The following is a 26,261-nucleotide window of genomic DNA, read 5'->3' on the forward strand; positions in this document are numbered from 1 at the left end:
CATATCATTATTAAGAACAGGAAGCTATGGCCAAATTTTTCTGAACATTACATTTATTTTAGAGGAACTTTTAAGATTTTCAGAAAGCCGGGCAAGTCGAGAACGAACCCATTAATTAAAGTCCTCGATTCTAACCTTTCGGCCAGAGACTTATCATTAGAGAAGTCGGAACAAGTTCTGCCATCTATTGACTTTATAGTTATTTCGATAAGTGTGAAGACAATTGTACATGAAAATCGAGCGAAATATTCAGATAAAAGTATGAAATCGTTTTCGAAATTTAAATGATAATTTGTTTCAATAACTCGATTTTCTTTCAGAAATTTAAACTAAAACCGGTAGATAATAATGATAGAATTTTAATTGAATACTTGCAATGAGAACAATTCAATAATTATTATAATCTTTGTAAAACTGTGGTGGAGATTTTTTTTCCACTAAACAACATGAGATTTAAATAATGTTAATGATTTTCGCTGAAACGATTTTACAAAAAAAAATGATGAATCTGTGAGAATGGATTCTCAAGCCGGTGAATGAATATGTTGACCTAAAGTTATCGGGTCTTGTTAATCTTCAATTTGTACGTCCATCGATTGATTAGTTAAGTCAAGTTCGATGCCAAGAATGTCTTTTATCATGTTCAATTTAAGCCAACATACTAATGGAGATACTTCGGGAATGTAATGACTTTTCTTGTGGAAAAATAAAAGGCCATCAATCTGTAAGATGAATCGATTGGAAGAGAAATTAATATTAATCGTAATTGACTATTACAAGAGTAATCGTAATATTGTTGATTCTTACCTTGGGTTTGAGAGAATAAGATGTAATAGCTTTAATTATCGATTGATTATCACAGTTATAATGATCCAAGAGGATAAATTTGTATGGATTCAAATGGTCGGTTGTTGATACTTTGCTATATTCCTCTCGTATCTTACAATTTAACCAATAAAATCGTAGGTCAGTTTCACTGTCATAGAAATGACTTTGATTCCATAACATTACATCAAGAATATAATATGTTTTATCCAATTCAGAGTAGATGCAATCAAGAATTGCACTTTTACGATGAGCACAATTATCTCTTCTATTACCTCCAGGTAAGTATGATGGAAATGATGAAATAAAATGACCAGTTCGTGAATAGGCTTTAGTTTGACCAGATGAGGCGATGACCAGACATCTTTTACCAATTGGACATAAAACCAAAAACCAATTGTCAATAAAATCAAAAGGTTTCTCGGTTAACCATTCAGATAACATTAATTGATCTTTGTACATGTTAAACTTTTCCTCTTTAACATGAGACGATTTTACAGATTTGGTTGCTGTTGTATCCATACTTTCATCTGATGTTTCACCGCAATTTTCACGATCATTGTCACCATCCAAACTGTCACCATCATCGATACTTATACTGGTCAATCGTCGTATCTTCATCAGATTTTCTTTACGTTTTCTGTAAGCAAAACAAACAACCAAACAAGAAAAAAAAGCTAAATTACAAAACCAAAACACAAAATCCACATTGAGATGAATTAGATTGTTAAATACTTACGATTTTTGATTAATTAGAAATTGTTCTCTTCTCTTTTGAATATCAATTCCATTGGCTTTATTTTTATATAAAGCATAATGAGGATTAAATATTTTGGTTGATCGAGACACTTCCAAGCCAACATTTAGCTTTTCAATAATATCTCCAAGATCTGGGTTACAGATTGTGTTACAGGTCATGGTGGAAACAGAGAGATCAGTCAATAGAGATAACAATTAACACAAGAAAAAAATAACACTCGTCAAGAGAATTAAATTAAATTAAAAATGTAGAGATGAAAATTAATTAAAACATTTGCCGGTTTCAAGAAAATTCAATTGTTTATGTTGAGTTTCACCTTCTTTTCCGCAAGGTGGCGACAAAAAAATCTAAATTCGAATACACCAGATGGAGCTAGTTGTCTATTCTAATTATGATTAATTGAATTAATTTAATTGTGATTAATAATTTATAATCCAATCGATTGTAAGAGCAATCAAAAAAGATTGATTTGATCGATTAATCAAACCGAATCCTAGAAGAAATCTTGTTTTCTATTGTAATAAAAGTGTTTTTCTCTGGTGATTTGATTTACCTTTTGTCATCACAATTTGAGGTTAATTGTTATCAAAGAATTGGAATTTAATTTAATTTAATTGATAGTCTTGTTCTCATGGTAAAATGTGATGGGATGAAAACTTTGATTAAATCAGATCTTGGGTGTAGATCCAGAGAATTATGTCCAATCGAAATACCTCCCAATCCGAATATGCGAAAATTAAGTTTTTGAAATACAATTTAAAGGCGATTTCTAATTTAACTAACGAAACGATATTACCTCAGCTTCCAGAGGAAATCAGTTCATCCGAATTTACTATTATTATTATTATTGTTCTGTGTGTTCTAAAGTAGTTGTTGTTAATTAGATCAATTGGTTAGTAATTAATTAATGAGGGAATATGTTAGAAGAGAGAAGAAAATAATTGGTTAATTGTAGTCATGAAAACCCATCTAAAATTTATTCATCCAAAATTGTTTATGATTAAGATTGAATAATTTTCCTTTGATTTCTCTATATCTCTATGATTGCATTCGTTGTATTTTATACTCGTCGTACTGAGATAAAAAAGGTCCGGACACAATGGTCAAGACAAAAAGTTTTCCATCCAAAGGCTCTCTAACTGATATAAGGAGTAAACATAAATCGTCGTTAGATTTTAAATCTAAATCAGTACCATTTTTGAAAGTGCGTTCCGGTGAATTGGTCAGCGAAAAAAGCAAACCAGTTGTTTCAAAAGTCCCCAAGCAAAACCCTTCAAAAACCATCGCAACAATCAAACAGACAAAAAGAACGAGAAATCAAAAAGCTAAACGATAAAAGGTCCATTTTGATTTCCATCGGAGATCTGCCTCTTATTCAATTTTAACAAAAGGATTTTTAAATTTTCGCGTTAGTCTCTACGAGAAATTATTAATAACATGCGAAGTAAGCGATGCGTTTGTTCAGAATTTTGCAATTATCATATTTTAGAACGTAATTTCATGGTTTAATTTGGTATAATTTATCTTCACTGGTTATTATTAGGTAAACACTAAAGTTTTTTCCGTTTTTGCTTCTACATATATGATTATTAACCTGGAGATTGGTGCTCTATGGAACTTTTAGTGTTAAATCATTTTTTGTTAAAATGGTAATTTCTCTTTTATTTAATTACCAAAATTCACCAAATTTTCAGTCAAATTAGTCATATAATTAGACAACAATTTAAGTTTATTAAAAAAATTTTGAGGTCATTTTAAAACGGTGAAAAGTGGCCTGAAAAGTAAGTAATCGAAAACCAGAAAAATAACCTTTTACAAAAATTTTAATTGTAATTTTTTTAATTGTTGTAAATTAACGCAAATAGTATCATTCGAAAGCCTGATTCCTGAGCTTTAAAATAGAGTTATTTTGATTTTTAACTCAATTCTAATTTTCTTGTTAATTAATCTTAAATAAAAAATGAAAAAAATCGGAAAAAACTTTAGTGTTTACCTAATATAATGACCCGAAAATTAAAAGGTTATCAAGACAAGAGTTAGATTATTTTGCTAAAGCAAAAAAATTACCTGTCCTGATTTTTGGCGCATGTGTGATTTATTCAATTTATAGTTGAATTTATGGTTGAATTTATGGTTGAATTTCCCTTTAATTAAGTGATTCCTCAGATAAATTTTACTAATGCTGATGTTTAAATGATATAACTAGAAGGTAAGTAACCAAGTGAAAAAAAACAAAAAAAAAACACAAATGAACAACACTAAAAATGAACAAAACACAAATGAACACAAACCCAAACAACGTGCTTTTAGCATTTCTCACAGAAATGAAATGTCTCATTAACTCCTCTTTCCAATCTAGGTTAATTTTGCCCAAAATTGTATATTTCTATTAATTGTTACATATTATCCTTTTTATTTAATTGTTTTCTTCAAATTATTATGTAAATTTTGTAATGTAATCTTGTATGATGAAACTTAAAATTGATTTGTGACGGTTGAACATATGACCGCTCGAGGGCAGCACTTTGAGGCTGTTCAGTTGTATGACGACCGTAAAGGGTCAATTGAGTTTCTCTCAATAAAATTTATAGTTAGTGCTTTAGCTAAAAGCTTTACTACACATTTTTTATTGTCTATTAATTAATTAAATCAACTAAAATTAATTATAAATTTTAATTATTACTTGTGATTTTCGTTCACCAGCTCCTCTTCTCTATTTCTTTTCTCTACCTTTTCTTGTCTTTTTTTTCTCTCTTTCCGACTTCGTATTGTTTTTTTTTCCATGAAAAGCAATGCAAGTTCTTTCTCTCTTTTCACTTTCTTTATTCTTTTTTTCAAATTTACCGCGTTAGTTTCATTTCTCTTTCTTTTCATTTATTTCATTAGATTTACATTAGAGACAAATGAATTAGATCTAATTAGCTTAAGATAATTTACATTCATGAAAAGCCATGTTTAATACTATTTCTTTAATTTAAGTTTTTTTTCTTTTATTGTCAAAATAACCGCGTTACTTTTATTTCTCTTTCTTTTCTTTCTTTTTTGAAAAATTTTTTAAAAAAGATTAAAAATTTTATCTATATCAGCGTTTTTATCAAAAAAAGATAAAAAAAAGCACTGAAATGTTCTATTATCAAACAGAGATAAGTGAAAACTAAATAATAATATACACCTGTCCCTTCGGAACAGGTAGAAAAATCATCAAATGTTGATGGAAAATCTTTCAAAAATCGCTACTTAAAATAAAAGTATTGATTGTGAAAAAAACAAATCAATTGAATCAAAAGTTTCCAAGAGTGACCATCCAAAATCCAAGATGACCGCAGCACCCAAACAGACAAAAAGAATGAGAAATGAGTCTCTTAAAGAGAATCTTCACCAATAACTGTTGATGGAACAACAGTAAATTGCATTTTAATAAATGATTTGTGTTGGAACCAACCGGTTCATTGCAACCCAGAATTCAGCTTAATTTTGACATTTTAACCTAATGGACACCAACGATAAGTGTGTTGAATAACCATTGGCTCCATCTCCAACTATTAACGTCCATCTTACCCAACATTTAATTAAGATCTTAATATAAGCATCATATTCGCACCAGAAATCGTAAACATTAAGATAACAAGATCAAAATAAATCTCAATACTTATCTGATTAATAAAATCCGTATTTGTCTCCACAATCAGAACAAACAACAGTTAAAATATCAAATTGATACAATTGACAGTTAACTGTTTGTACAATTAAGACTTTTAATTTAAAAATTTAGTTGTAAACAACAAGTTGTGAATATTGGAATGAGAAGATGAAAATAATTCTCGATTATTATCCAAAGAATATAATCCTAATTGTGTTTCCATAATTAGAAAAAAAATCCAATTGTCTGTTTTTCGTCTCTACAGTAGAACAAAATGTTTCATTTGATTTCATTGTCAAGTTTATTCGCAGTTTGTATATTACTCTCATCGATAGTTGGTGTTAATACTAATCTTATAATCCACGAATCAAATGTTTGGATTCCGATTTTCAACAACAGTTTACTAGCTCCTTATTTCTTTTTCACTGATGACAAATTTTACACAACTAATTATTCGAATCAAGCTCTCAACACGGACCCTAACGCCGTTGGTGAACAAAATAGCAGGACTCGTTTTGCTCCAGCTTATTCACATAAACCCAATCACTACCTTTTACAGGCGAAGAGCACCCGTATCATTTTCGCCCATTATAACTATACAGAAAATGGTTTTCAACTAATAGCCGGACCTTTTCAGCGACGAAACCTTGATATTCATCGCTGGCTTTCCATTAATGATTCATTTTATGGAATTGCAATGTTTTCAGGATCCAATATAACAAATTCTCAAGCCATGCTATTTCATCGAGTGCGATTTAATGTCGATTACACCAATTATTGGTCTGATTGGATGTTATATCATATCGAATCCAAAGTTCGATCGTTTAAAATTCTTCACGTATTCAAGTTTAGGCAGAATATTTACTCATTTGGCCTTCTAACAATTGACCTCCTAAGGCCAGTTTACTTCATCTCACAAATATCAAACGCTCATCTTTACCGGCCTCAGCCTTTTCTTCGGGATGACTACAAAGAGCTGCATTCAATTTCATTATATGAACGTTATGGTTCGATTGACAAAGTTCGATTTGTTGATTCTTTTTCTATCATGAGCAATGGATCTTCATTCTCTTTAATTGCAGTCTCTTATAATCGCAATGAAACAGATCATATTGCAGTGTTTCCATTTAATCCGATGCTGCATGACTTTGAAAGGCCAATTAACGGTTGTGAAAATACGACAACTTTTTGGAAGGCTGATTTGTTCAATGAATCTAGTCCAGAGTGCAACTTTTATCAAGATGCGTTTTTTGAAGCATTGTCAATACGTAAAGAGTTTACAGGGTATTATCTTACAGATATTCTAACGGAACACTGGACACGAATAGTTGATTTTGTTCCATTGGCTCTTGATGCGACTCCTGGTTATGTTTTTCTTGTTCTTTCCTCGAACAGTAATTTTACCAGATATCGATATTCAGTTCACTTTGTCAATGGAAATTATTCTGTCTCGACCCACCCGATCGAAAGGACATTCACTCATCCTAATATTGTTGACGCAAATGAAACAGTATCACAAATTTATTACTACGGTTTTACTCATCCACGAGCCATAATTACACTCAATCAGTATTCTTACACTGATTCAATTATTTTGTGTCCTTTTCTAAACGATTCATGTATTGATTGTTTTACAACCAAAGTTTATAATCCGAACGGTAATTTTCTTCGATATTGTCAATGGAGACGAGGAAATTCATTAACATCGGGCGAATGTTCAATCGGTGGTTCAAATTCTTCTGATTCAAGGTAATAATTTGAAGAGTTACTCTTTATCCTATTTAATTCTAATCCATCATCTTTTTTACAGAGAAACTACACTCACGAATCAAACAGTAAATCCATGTTTCCGTCCAACTAATATCCAAGTAGACTACACTCCTGTCGAACCGACATTTAATTTGAGCTTTGATCTCCTTGGTTTCCATTCAAGATATGCAGATATTTTTCCTTTGACCTTCACTTTAGTCGACATTATGACATTTTCATATATAGAAAATTGTACTGTTCTAAGTTATAATCAGTCCAAGATTTATCTCAACTGCAATTGGGTGAATTCTGGTCAATATCAACTATCGATTCTTATGCTAAGACGACGAGGTCAATTTGAAACACTAGACATTGACAACTTGATCACTTATAGTGATTCTTTCACCATCGGTTCACCGAGACCTCCATCTTCTCATGGATCTTCATTTTTTTATATTCTGTTGATAATATTACGAGTTTGCATCTTTATTATCTCTGTGATTGTGATCGTTGTATTTCATTATGCATTAGTTTTTTCGCTGTATTTACAAAACAAAAACCATCGCAAAAGATAGAAAATTGTGTCACTTGCAACGAGATCAAAAAGCTAAAAGGTCTGATAGTGATCCTTTCACCATTTTTGAAAGTGCGTTCCGGTGAATTGGTCAGCGAAAAAAGCAAACCAGTTGTTTCAAAAGTCCCCAAGCAAAACCCTTCAAAAACCAAGACCATCGCAACAATCAAACAGACAAAAAGAACGAGAAATCAATCAAAAGCTAAACGATAACTCAATATCAATTCCATTGGCTTTATTTTTATACAGCCACGGAAAATGAGTTTGAGGGTAAATTTATATCATTCGCGCAGCAAAGGCGATAACGACAATTTATCAGTAGTTAGATAATCAAGACATTCAAATTCACCATTGTTTTGATTGATAAGATTTTCTTATCGCTTTCGATGCGCAATTGATATAAAACTACCTTCAAACTCATTTTCCGTGGCTGTATAAAGCATAATGAGAATTAAATATTTTGGTTGATCGAGACACTTCCAAGCCAACATTTAGCTTTTCAATAATATCTCCAAGATCTGGGTTACAGATTGTGTTACAGGTCATGGTGGAAACAGAGAGATCAGTCAATAGAGATAACAATTAACACAAGAAAAAAATAACACTCGTCAAGAGAATTAAATTAAATTAAAAATGTAGAGATGAAAATTAATTTAAACATTTGCCGGTTTCAAGAAAATTCAATTGTTTATGTTGAGTTTCACCTTCTTTTCCGCAAGGTGGCGACAAAAAAAAAATCTAAATTCGAATACACCAGATGGAGCTAGTTGTCTATTCTAATTATGATTAATTGAATTAATTTAATTGTGATTAATAATTTATAATCCAATCGATTGTAAGAGCAATCCTAAAAGAAGTAATGTTTTCTATTGTAATAAAAGTGTTTTTCTCTGGTGATTTGATTTACCTTTTTTCATCACAATTTGAGGTTAATTGTTATCAAAGAATTGGAATTTAATTTAATTTAATTGATAGTCTTGTTCTCATGGTAAAATGTGATGGGATGAAAACTTGGATTAAATCAGATCTTGGGTGTAGATCCAGAGAATTATGTCCAATCGAAATACCTCCCAATCCGAATATGCGAAAATTAAGTTTTTGAAATACAATTTAAAGGCGATTTCTAATTTAACTAACGAAACGATATTACCTCAGCTTCCAGAGGAAATCAGTTCATCCGAATTTACTATTATTATTATTGGTGGAACTGTTCTGTGTGTTCTTTTGATTGTATTTTGTATAGTAATGTGGAAAACGAATGAATCGACATTCGCCCGGTTATGGTCATCATCAGAAAAAGAATCAAGTTCTGAAGAGAAATCAATCGAAAAACTTGATCAAACGAAAATTAAACCTAATCGACGATCGATAACTTCCTTTGAAGCGAAAAATTTACAACCACGAAAATATATCAAGCGAATTAAATCACGTGCGAACTCAAAATCAGGCCTGAAAAAATCGTCATCGAGTAAAAATAAGAAGCGATTACCAAGATATTAGTGAATATCGATTGGTTATTATTTTTAAAATCGAAAAAAAGTTGTTATCTTATTTTTTTTGTCCAATTCGCATTGATGTCCAATTTAACCTTCAAATCGTAGTAAATTCTGATTTTTCAGATGATTGATAACAATTAACTTTCTTTTCTGGCCCAATAATCAATTTGATCTGTTTGGGTTAATCCAGAAACGATTGAGCGTCCAAGTAATTTGTTTCATTATAATTGTTAAAAATCATGGATCATTCTGTTGAGCAATTAATCAATTGCGTCTTATTTAATACAACATTTAATCATTTAATTTAGTTTCATTAAGATTTTGAATCAATTATTAATTACTAAATTGTCATTCATATTAATCCTTAAATTTTACTTAATTATTAATCATTGTTGTTTAATTGTGATTAATATTCTAGTTAACTAATTAACTAATTTACTAATTTACTTTTGATTTTACAATTAGTTACCTTTTGCTCCAGCTTATTCTCATAAACCCAGTAACTTCATATTGCAAAGCAAGAGCAGCTACAACTCCGTTATTAATTACGTGCATTATAATTTTACAGAAAACGGTTTTGAAGTTATAGCCGGGCCTTTTTCTCGAGGAAACATCAGGACCCATCGATGGCTTTCCATTTAATTGTTTGTACAATTAAGAAGATGAAAATAATTCTCGATTATTATCCAAAGAATATAATCCTAATTGTATTTCCATAATTAGAAAAAAAATCCAATTGTCTGTTTTTCGTCTCTACAGTAGAACAGAATGTTTCATTTGATTTCACTGGCTAGTTTATTCGCAGTTTGTATATTACTCTAATCGATAGTTGGTGTTAATACTAATCTTATAATCCACGAATCAAATGTTTGGATTCCGATATTCAACAACAATTTACGAATCCCTTATTTCTTTTACACTGAAAACTATTTTTACCCAACTAATTATTCAAGTCGAGTTCTCAACTCGGACCCTAGCGCAGTTGGTGAAGAAAGAAGCGCGACTCATTTTGCTCCAGCTTATTCTCGTAGACCCAATTACTACCTATTGCAAGGCAAGAGCAGCACTGATTTCGCTCATTATGATTATATTCCAGAAATTGGTTTTGAACTAATAGCTGGGCCCTTTTCTGCAGGATCACTAAATACTCATCGGTGGCTCTCCATTAGTGATTCAATTTATGAGATCGGAATAATGTCAGGATCCAATATAACGAATTCGCGAGCTAATTTATTCGCATTTAATTTCGAATTCTTCAAACCTTCAAGTTTAATGAAAACTTTTACTCGTTCGGCTTTCTAACAATTGACCCCCTAAGGCCAGTCTACTTCATCTCCCAACTATCAAACTTATTAATCAACATGGGCGATCACAGGTTACATAGATATTTCTACGCTGAACTTCATTCTATTTCATTTTATGAACGTTATGGTTCGATTGACAAAGTTCGATGTGTTGATTCTTTTTCTATCATGAGCGATGGATCTTCATTCTCTTTGATTACATTCTCATATAATCAAAATAGAAACGATCATATTGAAGTGATTCCATTTAATTTGATGCTGAGTGACTTTGGAGGGCCAACTAATGGTTGTCAAACTGCGGAAACTTTTTGAATGGTTGATCTGTTCAACGAATCTGGTCCAGAGTGTAACTCTTTTTCCCAATCAGCCGATATACAAACATTGTCAATACGTAAAGAATTTACCGGGTATCATCTTACAGATATTCTAACGGGAAACTGGACACGAATAGTTGATTTTGTTCCATTGGCTCTTGATGCGACTCCAGGTTATGTTTTCCTCGTTCTCTCCTCTAACAGTGACGTGTCCAGATATCGATATTCAATTCACTTTGTCAATGAAAGTTATTCTACAATGACCCACCCAATCGAAAGGACGTTCGATCATCGTAATATCAACAATCTAAATCGAACAATGTCACAAATTTATTATCACGGTTTTACTCATCCACAAGTCATAATTACATTTAATCAGTATTCTTACACCGACTCAATTAATTTGTGTCCATTTCTGAACAATTCATGTATTGATTGTTTTACAACCAAAGTTTATAATCCGAATGGTAATTTTCTTCGATATTGTCAATGGAGACGAGGAAGTTCATTAACATCGGGTGAATGTTCAATCGGCGATACAGATTCTACTGATTCGAGGTAATAATTTGAATAGTTACTCTTTTATTCTATTTAATTCTAATCCATCATCTTTTTTACAGAGAAACTACACTCACGAATCAAACAGTAAATCCATGTTTCAGCCCAACTAATATCCAAGCAGACTACGTTTCTGGTGAACCAACATTTGGTTTGAACTTCGATCTCCTTGGTTTCCATTCAAAATATTCCCACATTTTCCCCTTGACCTTCACTTTAGTCCACAATGCAACATACTCCTTAATTGAAAGTTGTTCTGTTGTGAATTATAATCAGTCAAAGGTTTATCTCAACTGCAATCGGGTGAATTCTGGTCAATATCGATTATCGATCCTTCTGGTTAGACGACAAGGTCCATTTCAAACATTAGAACTCGACAACTTGATCACATATAGTGATGTTTTTACCATCAGTTCACTGCCACTTTTTTTTGTCCTGTTGAGAATATTACTTATTTGTACTATTATCATCTCTATTGTTGTACTTGTTTTATTTTATACTCGTCGTACTGAGGTCAAAAAAGCTCCGGACACAATGGTCAAGACAAAAAATCTTCCATCCAAAAGCTCGCTACCTGACATAAGAAGCAAACATAAATCGTCGTTAGATTTTAAATCTAAATCAGAACTATTTTTGAAATCGCATTCCCGTGAATTAATCAGCAAAAAAAGTAAATCAATTGATTTAAAAGTTTCCAAGAGCGATCATAAAAAATCCAAGACTATCGTAACTCCCAATCAAACAAAAGGAATGAGAAATGAGTCTCTTAAATCAATATCTAAACGATAAAAGTTCCATTTCGATTTTTATTGGAGATTTGCCTCTTAGGCCAATTTTTACTCCAGTAAATTCTACGATCGATGTTCCTCTATATTACCATCAACATCGAGCGAAAGATCAGATTATTTAGTTCCGCTAATTGTGACAAGCAGCGTGATTATCGTTATCCTTGTAGTTTCTATTATCTTTGCTAGAAGATTTCAAAGTATTTCAACCTGGAATTCAAAACAAAAGAAAGTGGCTAATGGCCAAAAGACTGTAACTGGTTTGATGAAAGTAAAATAGAATTTAAATTGAATCAAATTCAAATTCTGATTCTGATTCGAAATCTCTGTCATTTTTCAGCTTTCTCTTTCTCTTTCACTAGTTTTTTGTTGTCTCAAATATTTAATTGTAAACATGAATAAATAAAATTTATATAAAGACAAAGTCTTCAATTTTAGACCAGTATGATTAAACCTACTAAAAAATGGGAAAATACGATTTTTGGCCCTTTTAAAACACCACATTTTTTTCTATCTTTCGAATTTTTGTATTTATAATCCAACACGGATTTCTGATCAATTCATGTATTGATTGTTTTACAACCAAAGTTTATAATCCGAATGGTAATTTTCTTCGTTATTGTCAATGGACACGAGGAAATTAATTATCGATCTCCTTGGTTACCATTCAAGATATGCAGATAATTTTCCTTTGACCTTCACTTTAGTCGACATTATAACACTTTCATTTATTGAAAATTTTCCTGTTGTAGTTTATAATTAGCTGAAGATTTATCTCAATTGCAATCGGGTGAATTCTAGTAGTATGAAAACCTCCGCTTCTGGCTCAGCCAGAAGCGGAAGTGGGGGAAAAACTAATGATAAAAGGGGATATGTTTTTTATAAGCAAGAGCTTAATTAACTGAATTCAAAAGAAGCGCGCATTTTGTCTTAAAGTTACTGAAACTTTACTACTCTTAGAACTTGTTTCATTTGTAAACAAAAATTTATATAGTTCATTTTCATGATCCTTTTGAAAAACAATCTTTGTCAACAACAACCAAAAACAATTAGTTAATTATGTTTATACAAAAAGTTCCTTTTTTAATACTACTGAGCTTCGGTAAGTTGTTTACCAGTTACACTTTTTCCATTGTTTAATTGTTTTCATTCTTAATAATTATTCAGCATGTGTAATGACTGATGGTATGGAAGCCAGAACAAGAAGTGGAACAGATTCAACTGAAGATGAGGATGAACAAAACATGGTCATTGATCAAAGTAAATCATTTTCTTTTGTTTTTTTATTATTCTTATTATTCTTATTGTTATTATTGAAGTGAATAGAAATGGGGCGACCCTCATATATATATAAAAAACCCCACACGTCATTTTTTTTCTCACGACATTAGAATAGTCATCACATTTTTTAATTTTTTTGAAAAACCAAATAGCTAGCTCAGTGGTTAGAGCACTTGCTGAAAAATTTACCTGAGTTCGAATCTCACTTGAGTCAAAAAATAATTTTTTTCTTTTTGCTTATTTATTCAACACTAGATGGTGCTAATGATGATGTTAATGCTGGTAATGATAATGTTAATGCTGGTAATGATAATAGAGGTAATGAAGGTAATTCTGATGAAGTTAATTCTGCTAGAGTTAATGAAGATAATGGTGATGGAGATAATGGTAACGGAGGTAATGGTGATGAAGGTAATTCTGATGAAGTTAATTCTGCTAGAGTTAATGAAGATAATGGTGATGGAGATAATGGTAACGGAGGTAATGGTGATGAAGGTAATTCTGATGAAGTTAATTCTGCTAGAGTTAATGAAGATAATGGTGATGGAGATAAAGGTAACGGAGATAATGGTAACGGAGGTAATGGTGACAAAGGTGATGAAGTTAATGGAAATAATGGATATAACAATGAAAATGATGTACGACAACCTTCATTCACGGTAACTGCGATTGTCTCTGAAAGAACCGAGCAATCAACATCTGCGGTCAATTCACCTACTTATGAAAAAACATGGTCACCTGCATCTCTTAACAATGAAGATGTAACAACAAATAAATCCACATTCATTAACAAAATTATTCAGAAAGCTCGAGCTGCCCCAGGTCTTTTAAGCCCTTGTAAAACAAAAATGTGGACAGTAACACCAGATAATGAATTATTAACATGGCAAACTTACCATGAGATCAGAAAGATTTCAGATTTAATTGACCCAGAAGATTTAGATCCGAAAAAAGAAATTGCATATGAAACATTCAAAAAATTTGCTGATCAAAAGAGTGTACCAATGGATTATGATGAGGAGGTTAAGCGACAATAACTTGAGTTGAAAGAAGCTCCTTTCAAGTATTCATGTAATTATTGCGATGTCACCATGACAGAATTACCTGAATTAAAACGTCATCTTTTTGGTAAAAAAGAAATAACAAAAAATGGTAAAACTCGAGATATTGGTACGTTCCTTGTCATGTGCGACGAACAGAAGAAAATATACCGAGCAAACGGTGTCCAAACCGATGGAAAACAATTGCACCAAATAAATTTCCATGGGCTAGCATTATATGCTATGATGATGGATATGAACCTGAAAATGATGATTTCACAATTCCTGCAGAGTACCAGAAGCTTTTCTGTTACTTTTATCCAAAGCTACGGGTTTGATGATTTGTAACCAGTCTAGAAATAATTAACAGAGTACAGACAACAATAAATTATCATCAAAATTTGCACCAGAAAGTTTATTGTCTTCTCTCTCACACAAATGTTAACTCAAGTGTAAATTTGTGCAAATTTGTTCAAATCTAATTTTTATCCAAAGCTACTAGTTTAGTGAATTGTTAATGATCTAGAAATGATCAATAGAGTCTAGTCAACAATAAATTATCATCAAAATTTGCACCAGAAAGTTCATTGTCTTCTCTCTCACACCAATGTTAACTTAAGTGTAAATTTGTCTTTTTCACAAAGGTATTGGTTTAGCGATATTTCAATATTTTCGAGATGATTAATAGAGTTCAATCATCAAGAGGTGCTAATTAAAATTCAACAACAAAGTTCAAATGCAAACCACCGCTTATTTAATTAGAATAACAGATTTTTACTTGAAACTAATGATATTTATCTGCTTTAGCTTTTACAAGCATTTCAAATTGTTTCAATGTAACTCTTTTTATCAAACTTAAATCAACCTTGAAACTTATCTTTACTATCAATTTTACCCGCAAGGTATTGAACTTAATTTAACTATTTTTCTAGCGATAAAAATCTTCCTTTTGATCCATTAAAATTATTTATCTGTAAAATCTGTTTAATTTAACCCGCAAGGTTTCAAATTTGATTCAATGTAACTTTTCTAAGCTTACATTACTAACATAATTTAAAATTGAAACTTTTCCACTAATTATCATTTTTTGATTCTCATCACGTACCTTCAATAAAAAAATCATATAAAAGAAGAAATTAATAAAAATCATATCAAAAAGTTTCATCCATCATGATTTGTGAAATGGAAATTATGTTTTATCCACCAATGCATAATGTAAGTATTATTTCATCAGCCTAGCTTTAATTTTACTATTAATTTTTCATCTTTTCTTTTTTAATCATAGGAATTTCCGGATTTGGCCAAGGAATGGCGACTTGATGACAAGCTATTCTGGAGCTTTTTTTATGTTGAATAGCATGGTGGACGACTGGCAAACGCAAGCTGGGTCTGATTTTCTGGACTATTATATGTCCAAATTTATGAGAAAGAAGTTGATAGAGATAGAAATACAAACAAATGGAAAAAGCACCTGGAACAACATCTGGTTAGCGGCCCAGGTTAGAAGTTTGGAAGCTGCTCTTTATTATGGATATCGACGTTATAAATTGCAATTTTATGCCAACCGCCAGCCTGGTACAGTTCACGTTGCCCGATTTACCACAGAATGATTCGATTCTCCTTTCATCATTTTTATTAGGTCAGTCAAAAAGTCCGCGCGTTTGACATGTCCCGATGAACATAGAAAGGTCACTTTTAGGTATTCGCTAGAGGTCACTCTTGAGGCCTACACATTGAATTTTCATGACCTTAGGTCAACTGGTCAGTTTTCTATAAGCCTTTAACCATCATGAAGTACCTCGAATATCGAGCAGTGATAAAGTTCTTAGTTTTAAAAAAATTGTCGCTAAGTGAAGTGAGGTCAGAATTTGAAAATACCTATGGTGATGAGTCACCTGGAGTTACCTTTATAAGAAAATGGTACCGACTTTTCAAAAATGGCCGCTTAAGTATAGAGGATGATGCGCGAACCGGAAGGCCAACGGAAGTGGACCATGCTGGCATCGCGGCCAAGGTCAAGGATGTGATTGATGTTGACCGGAAGGTGGCCATTGATTTTCTATCAAGAATGTTCAATGTATCTCATGGTACTATGCATATGATTCTCACACACGAACTTGGCCTGAAAAAATTGACCGCAATGTGGGTACCACACATGCTATCCAATGAGCAAAAAATGAATAGAGTAACATGCTGTTCGGAAGCTTTGACCTTGTATAACAAGTTCGACACCAAGGTCATTAATAATTTACTAACTATGGACGAGACATGGATCTATGGCTATGACCCTGAGACTAATTGGGAATCAAAAGAGTGGGTCAATGACAAGCGGCAGGTCAGTAAGCGGGTCAGAGTGAATCGGATGGGGTTTAAGGTCATGGCGAGTGTATGGTGGGACTGTAGAGGAATTGTGTACCTAAAGTTCATGGAAACAGGTACTACCATCAATGCTCAAGAATATAGAACTCAAATATCAGAGGTTGATTCCATTTTTAAGGCCAAAAAGGACAAGCGGAAAAAAGTTTTCCTGCAGGATAATGCCCGCCCTCACAAAGCGCGCGAAACAATGGCCCTTTTGACCTCATTAGGGTGGAAACTAATCAACCACCCCACATATTCACCTGACCTGGCCCCTTCTGACTATTTTCATTTGGAAATTTGAAACGACACTTGAGGGGGAAGGTTTTTGAGTCGCGGGAAGAGATCGAAGAAGCGGTAAAAGACTTCTTCGATTCAAAAGCGGCCTCTTGGTACAAATCTGGCCTTTTAGCTTTACCTTCTCGGTGGCAAGAGTGTATAGATGTTAATGGTGAATATATTCAAAAATAAAAATTTTGTGACCTTGCGAACCTTTCAAACGCGCGGACTTATTGACTGACCTAATATTATTATTTTTTATTTTGGTTTTTATTTTGGTTTTTTATTATTCTTGTTTTTCTTATTTTTGTTATTTTTTGTTTTTTTACTTGTTTTTTATTTTTAACTTTCTTAGTTTTTACTTTTCAATCTTGTTTTGATTTTGATTTTTTGTTTTTCATTTAATTAAATTGTTCAAAGAAAATCTTACATTTCTCGTTTTTTATCGGTACTAAATCTTTTTCTTCACAAATTCAAGTATAAAACAACAAAATTTTCACCATAATCTATCATTCAACAACATTTCACTAACACCGATTGTATTCACCATGGTAAGTTTCATTTTTATAAATCTTTTCGGTTAATTTCTTTTCTTCTTTTCTTCTTTTTTAGTCATCACTAGAAGAGTGACAATTGACAGACCAAAAGTTTTGGGTCATTTTGAATGGTATGAGATACGCATCACACCAAATGGATGAAGAATGGACAAAAGATTTCATGAAAGGATTTGCCTCAATTTACGTTCAAAAGCGAATGATTGAGACAGAGTTGGAATACAATAATAAAACAGCAGAAGAAAATGTTATTTTAATTAACATGAAAAACAATCTTTTCATTGAAATAAGAAAACGTTTTCTACATTTTGTAAAAAAGTTCAATGAATTCAAAGAAAAAAAATAAAAATAATTAACAATTAAAGTTCTGTTTCGTGTGCAAAAATTCATTATATATCCTAGATTTTTTTTTAAGTTCAGCATTATTAATCATGGCTTTCAGCAATCAAGTTTACCTCTCTTGTGTTAAGGAAACGTTAGTAGAAGAGGAAAAAAATCGTCATCCTCATGATATTTTTCGGTTCGATAATCCATGTTGTGGTATTAAAGAATTTGATCTTTTCCCACTAATTAATCGTGCCTGTCCACCCAAATTTCGACCGAAAATGCGAGTCATTTCCTCGCCATACGGTGAGTTAAATTGTTTACATTGAATTGTGTTTTCAATATTTTATTCAGTTCATGAACATTCAGGTAATCAAGACTGGCGCTATCAATGGATGTGTGTGTATTGCGGTTTGTGCTTCTCAAAACTACGGAATATTTTGCTTCATATTGTTGGTGTTGATATTGATGGTGATCGTCAACCTCGAAAACCAGGTTGTGTGGAACGAATTAAACGTGAGGATCTGAAGAATCGCGGATGGCACATCGAACCTAAAATTCGCCCTTTTTTTGAACCGATTAATCTTATTCCATCCACCAGAACTTATTGTTATTCAAAAGAAATGAATCAACAATTTGTCAAATATGCCTTCTCTCTTGAAATCGCTTTTTTCAATCCTAAAAAATATGAAGGTTTATTTACCGATAAACAAATTTCTTTTTGTTTTATGACCTGGAATAGTAATTTTGAAGAGGTCACACAATATTATCATTCAGTACGAGGGTATTTCAGGGCAGATATAATTGTCAATCATAAAAAACATAAATCAGCCAAGGAAAAACTTGAAGAGGTTAAGCTCCGCCTCAAATTAAATGATGCACGGTGAGTGGTTGAAATTCAAAATTTAATTTAACGGTCAAGGATGATATAAAATCCAAGATCTTGAATGTTTTTTTCTCATTTAAGTTTTATTCTTTCTAGTGTTTGGGGATCTAATTGTAAGTTAACCGTACCGGAAAAATGGAATTATCTCATGAGGTAAGTTTAACATTTTGTGAGTCAAATTGATTTTAATATTTAATTGTTGTTTTTAGTTTGAACAAATAATGAATAGATACACCATAGGCAACTTTTCTTTTGACCCGATGGAATTGGATGGAGGAAGATTCGAGCAGCTATGGCAGGAGTTCGATGATAGAGAGACGAATACGAAAGGTTGTTATGCGAGGAAGAGTCAAATCTAAAATTATTGAACTCTATGGAAAGATTATGAAGCTTGAAAGAGCGAAAAAAAAATTAGCTAAAAATTCTAAAAACTTTATTTTTATTTCAAAAATCAATGAAACAATTTCTGTATTGAGAAGAGGTGTAAACCATTGGAAGTTTTATTTGCATAACTATTAAATATTAAAATCAAATCGAAACAAATTTCTCATTCATTTACCGTGTAACAATTTAATGTATAACTGATTATCTATTTTCAGGTTATGAAATGCACTTGCTGCTATAAATCTTATTCTAATCTGGGTGATTATCTATCTCACCATTGTTGTGACGGTCTTTGTAAAAGAATGGACATTTTTGACCAATCACCAACTAAAAAATCAAAGGACTCTTTTGTTTGTCCAAGTTGTCAATTCGAAGCTGAAATTTTGATTGACTATTTATCCCATGAGTGTAATTCAACAGAGGATAGACGAATGGACATTTTCTTGGAGCAAGAATCAATCATCAGTGATCTAAAAAAAGTTAAGCCAACAAAAAACAAAGAAAAAGTGAAACTCAGATGCCCTTCCTGTCGACATTATTTTGCAAACAAATTCAGACTAAATGCTCACAAAAATGTTTGCTCTTCACAATCATTAATGGAATTACCAAGACCATCGGAATCATTATCATCATTCACCCTTAAACACTCAGCTTTCCGTAAAGTTTTCCGTGTTTACCAACGTAAACTGGATGGATTAATTGACATTGATCTTGTGAAAAAGAGACTTCAACTTCAACTTTACAATCTTCTCCTCTCATCATTACAAGAATTAGGTCCAGTGAAATACATGATTTTTCTTAATGTTATGTTTCAAAAAGTGAGAATGGATGAAGTTGTTGAAACAAATATTCCATCAGTATTCAAATCACTCTTACCAGCAACTGATATTCTTCATTCAATAGAAGTTTTTTGGAAATGAAAGAGATAATTGATCAATTCACTGAAAAAGGTAGTGGTTTTTGGATCATGGATATTCCTGAAATGACCATTTGGATTGCCAAGTATAAACCTCACCGAGGAGGTTGTTATGCTAATAAGTTACCTCAGGAGCTAATCAACAAAAAGTGTATAATAACAATTGAATGTGAAAACGATTGTTTCATGTACAGTGTGTTGTGTGGTGTATACAATAGAAATAATCCATCGAGAATTTCACAATATAATCAATTTATCAATCGTCACAATTTCGAAAAGTTCAGAGGGAAAGTCGACATAGATCAAATCACCAAATTTGAATCTAAAAATGAAATCAGTGTTAGTGTTTTCACGTATGATACCAAGCAAAAGTACGTTGTTCCACTTCGAGTCAGAAACAAACAAGCACGTTCGATTATTTTGGTATGAGGATCATTATTATACAATTTCAAACTTTCAAAGACTTTTGAACCGAAGAACCGGGTGGTACCGAGCTCATTGTGAACGTTGTCTTTCTGGGTTCCGATTTCAATGGCAACTAGATAAACACTTGATTGATTGTTCAACTAAACCAGCTCAAAAGATTGTTATGCCGTTCCCAACTGATAATAAACCGAGACGGAACTTTTGTGAACGTAAAGATCTGAAAAAAGAGGTCAAACATCCGATCATCATTTATTGTGACTTTGAATGTCTTAATGTTCCAACCGACGATCCAAAGAAACCATTCATTCATTTACCTTGTAGTTATGGATACATTGTTGTTGATTGGAACAAAAAAGTGATTGATAAACAATTTAAACATGGTGAAAATTTAATCACCGATTTTCTCGATAATATCAAAAAGTCAGCGACTAAAGCCGCTCTGTACACTAGTCAAGCTCAAAAACCCTTAGTGATGACGAGTCAAATAGAAAATGAAATGATAAACGCTATCAACTGTTGGATATGTGAGAAACCATTAAAGATGACCGAGTTGCTGATCATGATCATTTCACTGGAGAGTTCAGAGGTGCAGCTCATAATAATTGTAATGTTAATTATCAGATTCCAACACGAATTCCCATTATATTCCACAATTTAAAAAATTATGATGGTCACATTATCATTGACACAATTAACAGCACATCATTTTCTGATAATCTCAAAATTATACCTACAACTATGGAGAAATACATTGGTTGGTATGTAGATGAGTTTGCCTTTTTAGATTCTTATGGATTTTTACCTGCTTCTCTCGATACATTGAGTAAAAACTTATCAATTGATGATAAGAAAAAATTTCTTGAACAAGAATGGATCAACATTGATTTAAAAGATCTTATGGGTAAGGCTGCTCTTCCGTATGAATATTTAACAGGAATTGAAAAGTTTGATGATCTTAATCTTCCATCTAAAGAATTGTTTTATTCGTCACTGAATGATTCACACATAAGTGATGAAATGTATGAAAGACTCGAGAGAATTTGGACTCAATTTAAATGTGCAAAATTAGGAGATTTAATTGATTTGTATCTTAAAGTTGACATTTACATGTTAGCTGCTGTTTTTGAAAACTTTCGAGATACAAGTTTAAGTGACTTTGGGATTGACCCACCTCATTACATGACTTGTCCTGGATTATCATTTGCAGCAGCACTTAAAATGTTGAAAATATCTATTGAACTTTTCACTCAAATTGATATGTTATTAATGATTGAAAATGGAATCAGAGGTGGATTTACAACTGTAGCGAAACGTCATGCTATTGCAAATAATCCTGAGACACCTAGTTATGATGGTGGTGATCAAATTCATCTATTATACTTTGATGTAAATAATCTTTATGGAAGTGCAATGATTGATGTATTACCATTTGGTTCTTACAAATGGTTCAACTGGTCAGATGATTACGAGTTACTTCAGATGATTCAAAATACCGAAGATGATGCAAATGATGGTTACATTTTAGAGCTCGATCTGATTTACCCTGAATCTCTTCACGATCTTCATAACGATTTCCCAATGGCCCCTCATCGAATGAAAATTGATACGAATATGTTAAGTCCATATACTCACAATCTCTTTAATCAACTCAATATGCAAGGAACTAAACCAACATCATCAGAAAAACTTGTATCAACATTTTTACCTCGAAAACGATATGTTTTACACTATCGAAATCTGAAATTCTATTTACAAAATGGACTTGTTGTTGATAAGATTCATCGAGTGATAACATTTAAACAAAAACCGTGGTTAAAACCTTACATAGATTTTTGTACACTCAAAAGACATCAAGCTGTTGACTCATTTACATCATCATTATATAAACTTTTTGTTAATAGTATTTATGGAAAACTTATGGAGGATAAAAGAAAACATGTAAATGTTGATCTAGTTATGAGTGAAAAAATTGCCACTAAAAAATAGCAAATCCATTTTGTCAAAGATTTAAAATACTCAATGAAGATAAAGTTTTGATTCAGAAAAAACCTGAAAAAGTGTTGATGGACAAAGCTATCGTTGCTGGATTCAGTGTTTTGGAAATATCAAAATTGCATGTATACAAACTTTATTATAATCGATTTAAATCATTTTATAAAGACAATGTAACTTTGGTTTACTCCGATACTGATTCATTCATTCTCGAGATCAAGACAAATTCACTGATTGATGATATGAAAAAGTTTGAGGACATTATGGATTTCAGTGACCTGGACCAATCTCACCCTCTCTATTCAAATTTAAATAAGAAAAAAATTGGATGCTTGAAAGATGAGATGGCGGGTGACGCAATTCATGAAGTGATTGCGATTAAACCCAAACTTTATATAATTAAATCATCTAAAGGGGAAAAGAAGAGGGCAAAAGGGATACAAAAAGCCGTTGTTGAAAAGAAAATGAGTTTTGATGACTATAAACGAAGCTTATATGAAGAGCGATGTCATAAAGAGATAACAAGAAGGATAGGATCTGAGAACCATAAAATTTCAATGTATAAAAATGAAAAAATTGCAATTTCACCATTTGAAGATAAGAGATATTTGTTAAACGATAAAATTAATTCTTACGCCTACGGGCATTTTAAAATTAATCAATAAAAGCTTTTATTAAGTAACTCAAGGTTTTTCATTTTTTTCGGTTTTACATTTCTCAAACAACTTTAAAAACTTGTTTTTTTGATCAGCTAAGATAACAAACAACACACAAAAGTAACCACAAGATGTTGTTGAATCACTTTGATACTTCATCCTTGAAAAATCATACCCTCGGGGTGCAAATCGTTCAATTAACGTTAAAATTTCACCCTCCGGCTGTCTGCCATACGAGTCAAAATAGAAGGCGGTTCCATTAGAATAAAAGTGCACAGCAACCCAATGTGATCCAGGGCTATAGCTTGGATCAAGATTAATGACCAGAGACCTTGGTTTTTTTAAAATTAATGGTAACCGATTTATTGGATATACCCCACCAAAATATGATATTTTCCTCAATAATCTAGTGATGTCAATTGTTGTTAACATTAATAGTCTAGATAAACATTACGATCTTTATCAATTGAAATCAAATTATCAAACTGAGCAAATACAATTATCTTATATTGTTTTGTTGTTTCCGATGTGAATCTAATTTCCAATCTAATTGCACCTCTTTTTAACAATGATAAAGATCCTGACTCACCACCAAGAGCACCACCAATGTCAAAGGCAAATAATGTTTTTTTATTTTTGTAATCATCATAAGACAAGTCAATTTGAGGATTCCTTCGTCTTGTCCTAGAACACGAAATAAATTTACATACTCCCTCATACAATTATCAGGAAAATCTGGTTGATATGGAATACTCGGTATTGTGTTTCCGTCGACACTAAGAGAAATTTGTTTTATTTTTAAATTCTCGAACTTATATGGATCCATCTTTATGTCTCCGGAATAGCCACTTTCTTCAACAAATCCAATGATTAATCGACGAGGTAGAATCCCAGCGAAAATATTTTCCATTGTTGCTGAACTTAGACCTTTACTTAACGAAAAGCTCTTGACTTCATTTCTTATGATGAAATAATTTGCATTTGAATTATTCAAAGCTGATATGATTCCAGTTTGAGCGTCAGGGAAAAGTTTAACACGTTTCATATGAATTGCAAGTTTCGTCAGCTTAATTTTAAATGAACCCGTTTCAGCGATTATAGGGAAATTACTTGGACTTCTCGTGAATCTAAACATTAGCGGTATTCCATTAATCAATAATTTATCTTGTGTTAACATTGGTAAATGTAATCTGAAGTATAATTCAATATTACTTTTTATGTAAACTGATTTATCATATCTACTAATATCTGCTTTGGTAGGATGACGGAAGAGTAAGTCTTCAATGTAAGAAGTATAGTGATACATATTGTTAGCCTGCGATGTATTAACAGTACCAAGAAAAAAATCAATTTGATCAAAAATTGAGTTTGCGAAATTTTCAACACATTTAACTTTATCATCTGAAACTTTAACGTTATCATCAGTTAGGACTTCAAGGCCAAGATGTAACATCGTTTGTGACAAATCAGTAAAGTCTTCTGATGCTGGAATGTTAATTTCATGAACAGTAGCACTTTCTAAAGATGCTGAAGGTCTATATTCAACATCATATGTTGAATCAATTGCGACTTGTGTAGGTGGAACTTTGAAGAGAAAGTTCACTCTTTGATGAGGGAACGGATGATGGGTGAAGATACTCCATAATTAATTGAAAATGTCTCTTTTCCTTCGTTTTACCTTCTTATACCCTCTTCTTTTCCGTTTGATTCCTCTACCAGATTGATTTAGAAGATTACCAGCTTTTGACAATGTATCTTGAGCAATAGTTTTTAGTCCCTCCTTTCCTCTCTCTTTGAGAGCTTGTTTAAAATTCTTTTCTCTAACACATCTTGACCAACACTTATTCCTGTTTTTAACGCTCTTTTCCCTAAAAATTTTAAAACGGGTAAGGCAAATCTCGAGATGAGACTTCCAATACCATATCCTCTCTGATAAGGTGCACCTCTGAATACTTCGATATCAGAGAAACCTGATCCAGCTTGGGAGTTGTAAAATGATCTAAAATCAGAATGAAGGGGACAATAGACTTTTCTTTGCATTTTAATTTTTATTAATGTATTATTTGTTTCATCTTATACAAATCTTTTCAGATGAAGACCAATTAATACTCGTCCAGAGGCAAATTCAACTGGATTACCCACTTCATCAGTTAAAATGAAGTTTACATCTTCTATTTTATTTGTTCTTACAGGATAATAAAATGGTTTAGTAAATCTTTCGTGGACCATGTCATGTTTTTGACCTTTTTTGAGAGGTAAAATTCTTAACACTCTCGCGAGTTTATCACCAACAAAATGAGGAGCAACAATATCAGAATAGACAAATAAGAGACTTGACCTAGCAGTGAGGTCCGCAGCACGAGGCGCGGTTACTTTTGCTTCAACCGCAAGTAGTTTGGAAGGATCTTCAAAAAATCCAAGAGCGCTGACAACTGATGAGTCATAAAATTTTGGTGTAGTTTTTTTACCTCCAAGCCATCCTCTCAAAATTGAAATGAATCCACCAGAATACTCCATTCTGATCGGCTTATCTCCATCTTTTTCTATTGGTTTATCTTTGCTCACCTTTTTTTGTCCAATAAACTTTTCCAATTGCTCCTTTAATAGATTTGCTTCTTTTTTATGTTGCGATTTAGTATTTTCTAACAGTTTTCTCGTTTGGATTAAATCATTTTCTGAGTTACTTAATTTAGTTTTATAATCACGTACTTCCTTTTCAACATTTGTTTTATCATTATTGCTTTTATCAAGTTGAGATCTTATAGTTGAAATCTCATCTTGTAACTTTTTATTAGCATCCATCACATTTTGTAAGTCGGTGATTTTTGACTGACAATCTTGAATCTCTGAATTTTTTTGTAGCAAAATTCCATCAAGCTTCTTTTTTTCTTTATCCAAATCTTCATACTTAAGTTTAAATTTATTCATTTCAATCTCTGCTGCAATAACTGCTGGAGGATGAGTCACATCAGTTAATCTTCTTTTGAGTGATTCAATTTCTCTTTCTTTAGTAGAAATTAATGTATTCAGGTTTTTAAGATCAAGGTCAAGACTTTCTTTTTCCAAAACAATTTTCTTCTTATCAGCTTCCAAAGATTTGTGATTAGTAATCAAATGATTATATTTTTTAATCAGCTCTTCATGGTCTTTTTCTTCTTTT

At 32.1% G+C, this 26,261-nt stretch overlaps 2 protein-coding genes across 2 annotated transcripts; one reads left to right on the forward strand and one right to left on the reverse strand.

Annotated features, from left to right (window-relative positions):
- Positions 1 to 339: 339 nt before the first annotated feature.
- On the reverse strand, positions 340 to 1,885 carry LOC128390612 (snurportin-1-like). The gene is made up of 3 exons (XM_053350357.1): positions 1,565 to 1,885; positions 808 to 1,465; positions 340 to 722 (listed from the first exon to the last, which is right to left on the reverse strand). The coding sequence occupies exons 1-3, from the start codon at positions 1,741 to 1,743 to the stop codon at positions 570 to 572; spliced, it is 990 nt and encodes a 329-aa protein (XP_053206332.1). The 5' UTR covers positions 1,744 to 1,885; the 3' UTR covers positions 340 to 569.
- Positions 1,886 to 10,660: 8,775 nt separating this feature from the next.
- Positions 10,661 to 14,323, forward strand: LOC128390609 (uncharacterized). Its single transcript, XM_053350353.1, has 4 exons — positions 10,661 to 11,220; positions 11,283 to 11,371; positions 13,173 to 13,265; positions 13,542 to 14,323. Exons 1-4 carry the CDS (start codon positions 10,661 to 10,663, stop codon positions 14,321 to 14,323), a joined length of 1,524 nt encoding a protein of 507 aa, XP_053206328.1.
- Positions 14,324 to 26,261: the final 11,938 nt, after the last annotated feature.

This window comes from Panonychus citri, unplaced genomic scaffold, assembly GCF_014898815.1.
Source record: "Panonychus citri isolate SS breed McGregor unplaced genomic scaffold, ASM1489881v1 Contig00124, whole genome shotgun sequence".
Taxonomy (NCBI): domain Eukaryota; kingdom Metazoa; phylum Arthropoda; class Arachnida; order Trombidiformes; family Tetranychidae; genus Panonychus; species Panonychus citri.

Bases quoted from the DNA above. Each gene is read 5' to 3' on its own strand.
- LOC128390612 (XM_053350357.1), bottom strand. From the start codon at position 1,743: ATGACCTGTAACACAATCTGTAACCCAGATCTTGGAGATATTATTGAA. The intron at 1,466-1,564 runs GTAAGTATTTAA...TTTTGCTTACAG, and splicing joins TTTCTAATTAATCAAAAATC to AAAACGTAAAGAAAATCTGA. The intron at 723-807 runs GTAAGAATCAAC...TTCATCTTACAG, and splicing joins CTTATTCTCTCAAACCCAAG to ATTGATGGCCTTTTATTTTT.
- LOC128390609 (XM_053350353.1), top strand. From the start codon at position 10,661: ATGGTTGATCTGTTCAACGAATCTGGTCCAGAGTGTAACTCTTTTTCC. The intron at 11,221-11,282 runs GTAATAATTTGA...TCTTTTTTACAG, and splicing joins ACAGATTCTACTGATTCGAG to AGAAACTACACTCACGAATC. The intron at 13,266-13,541 runs GTAAATCATTTT...ATTCAACACTAG, and splicing joins AAACATGGTCATTGATCAAA to ATGGTGCTAATGATGATGTT.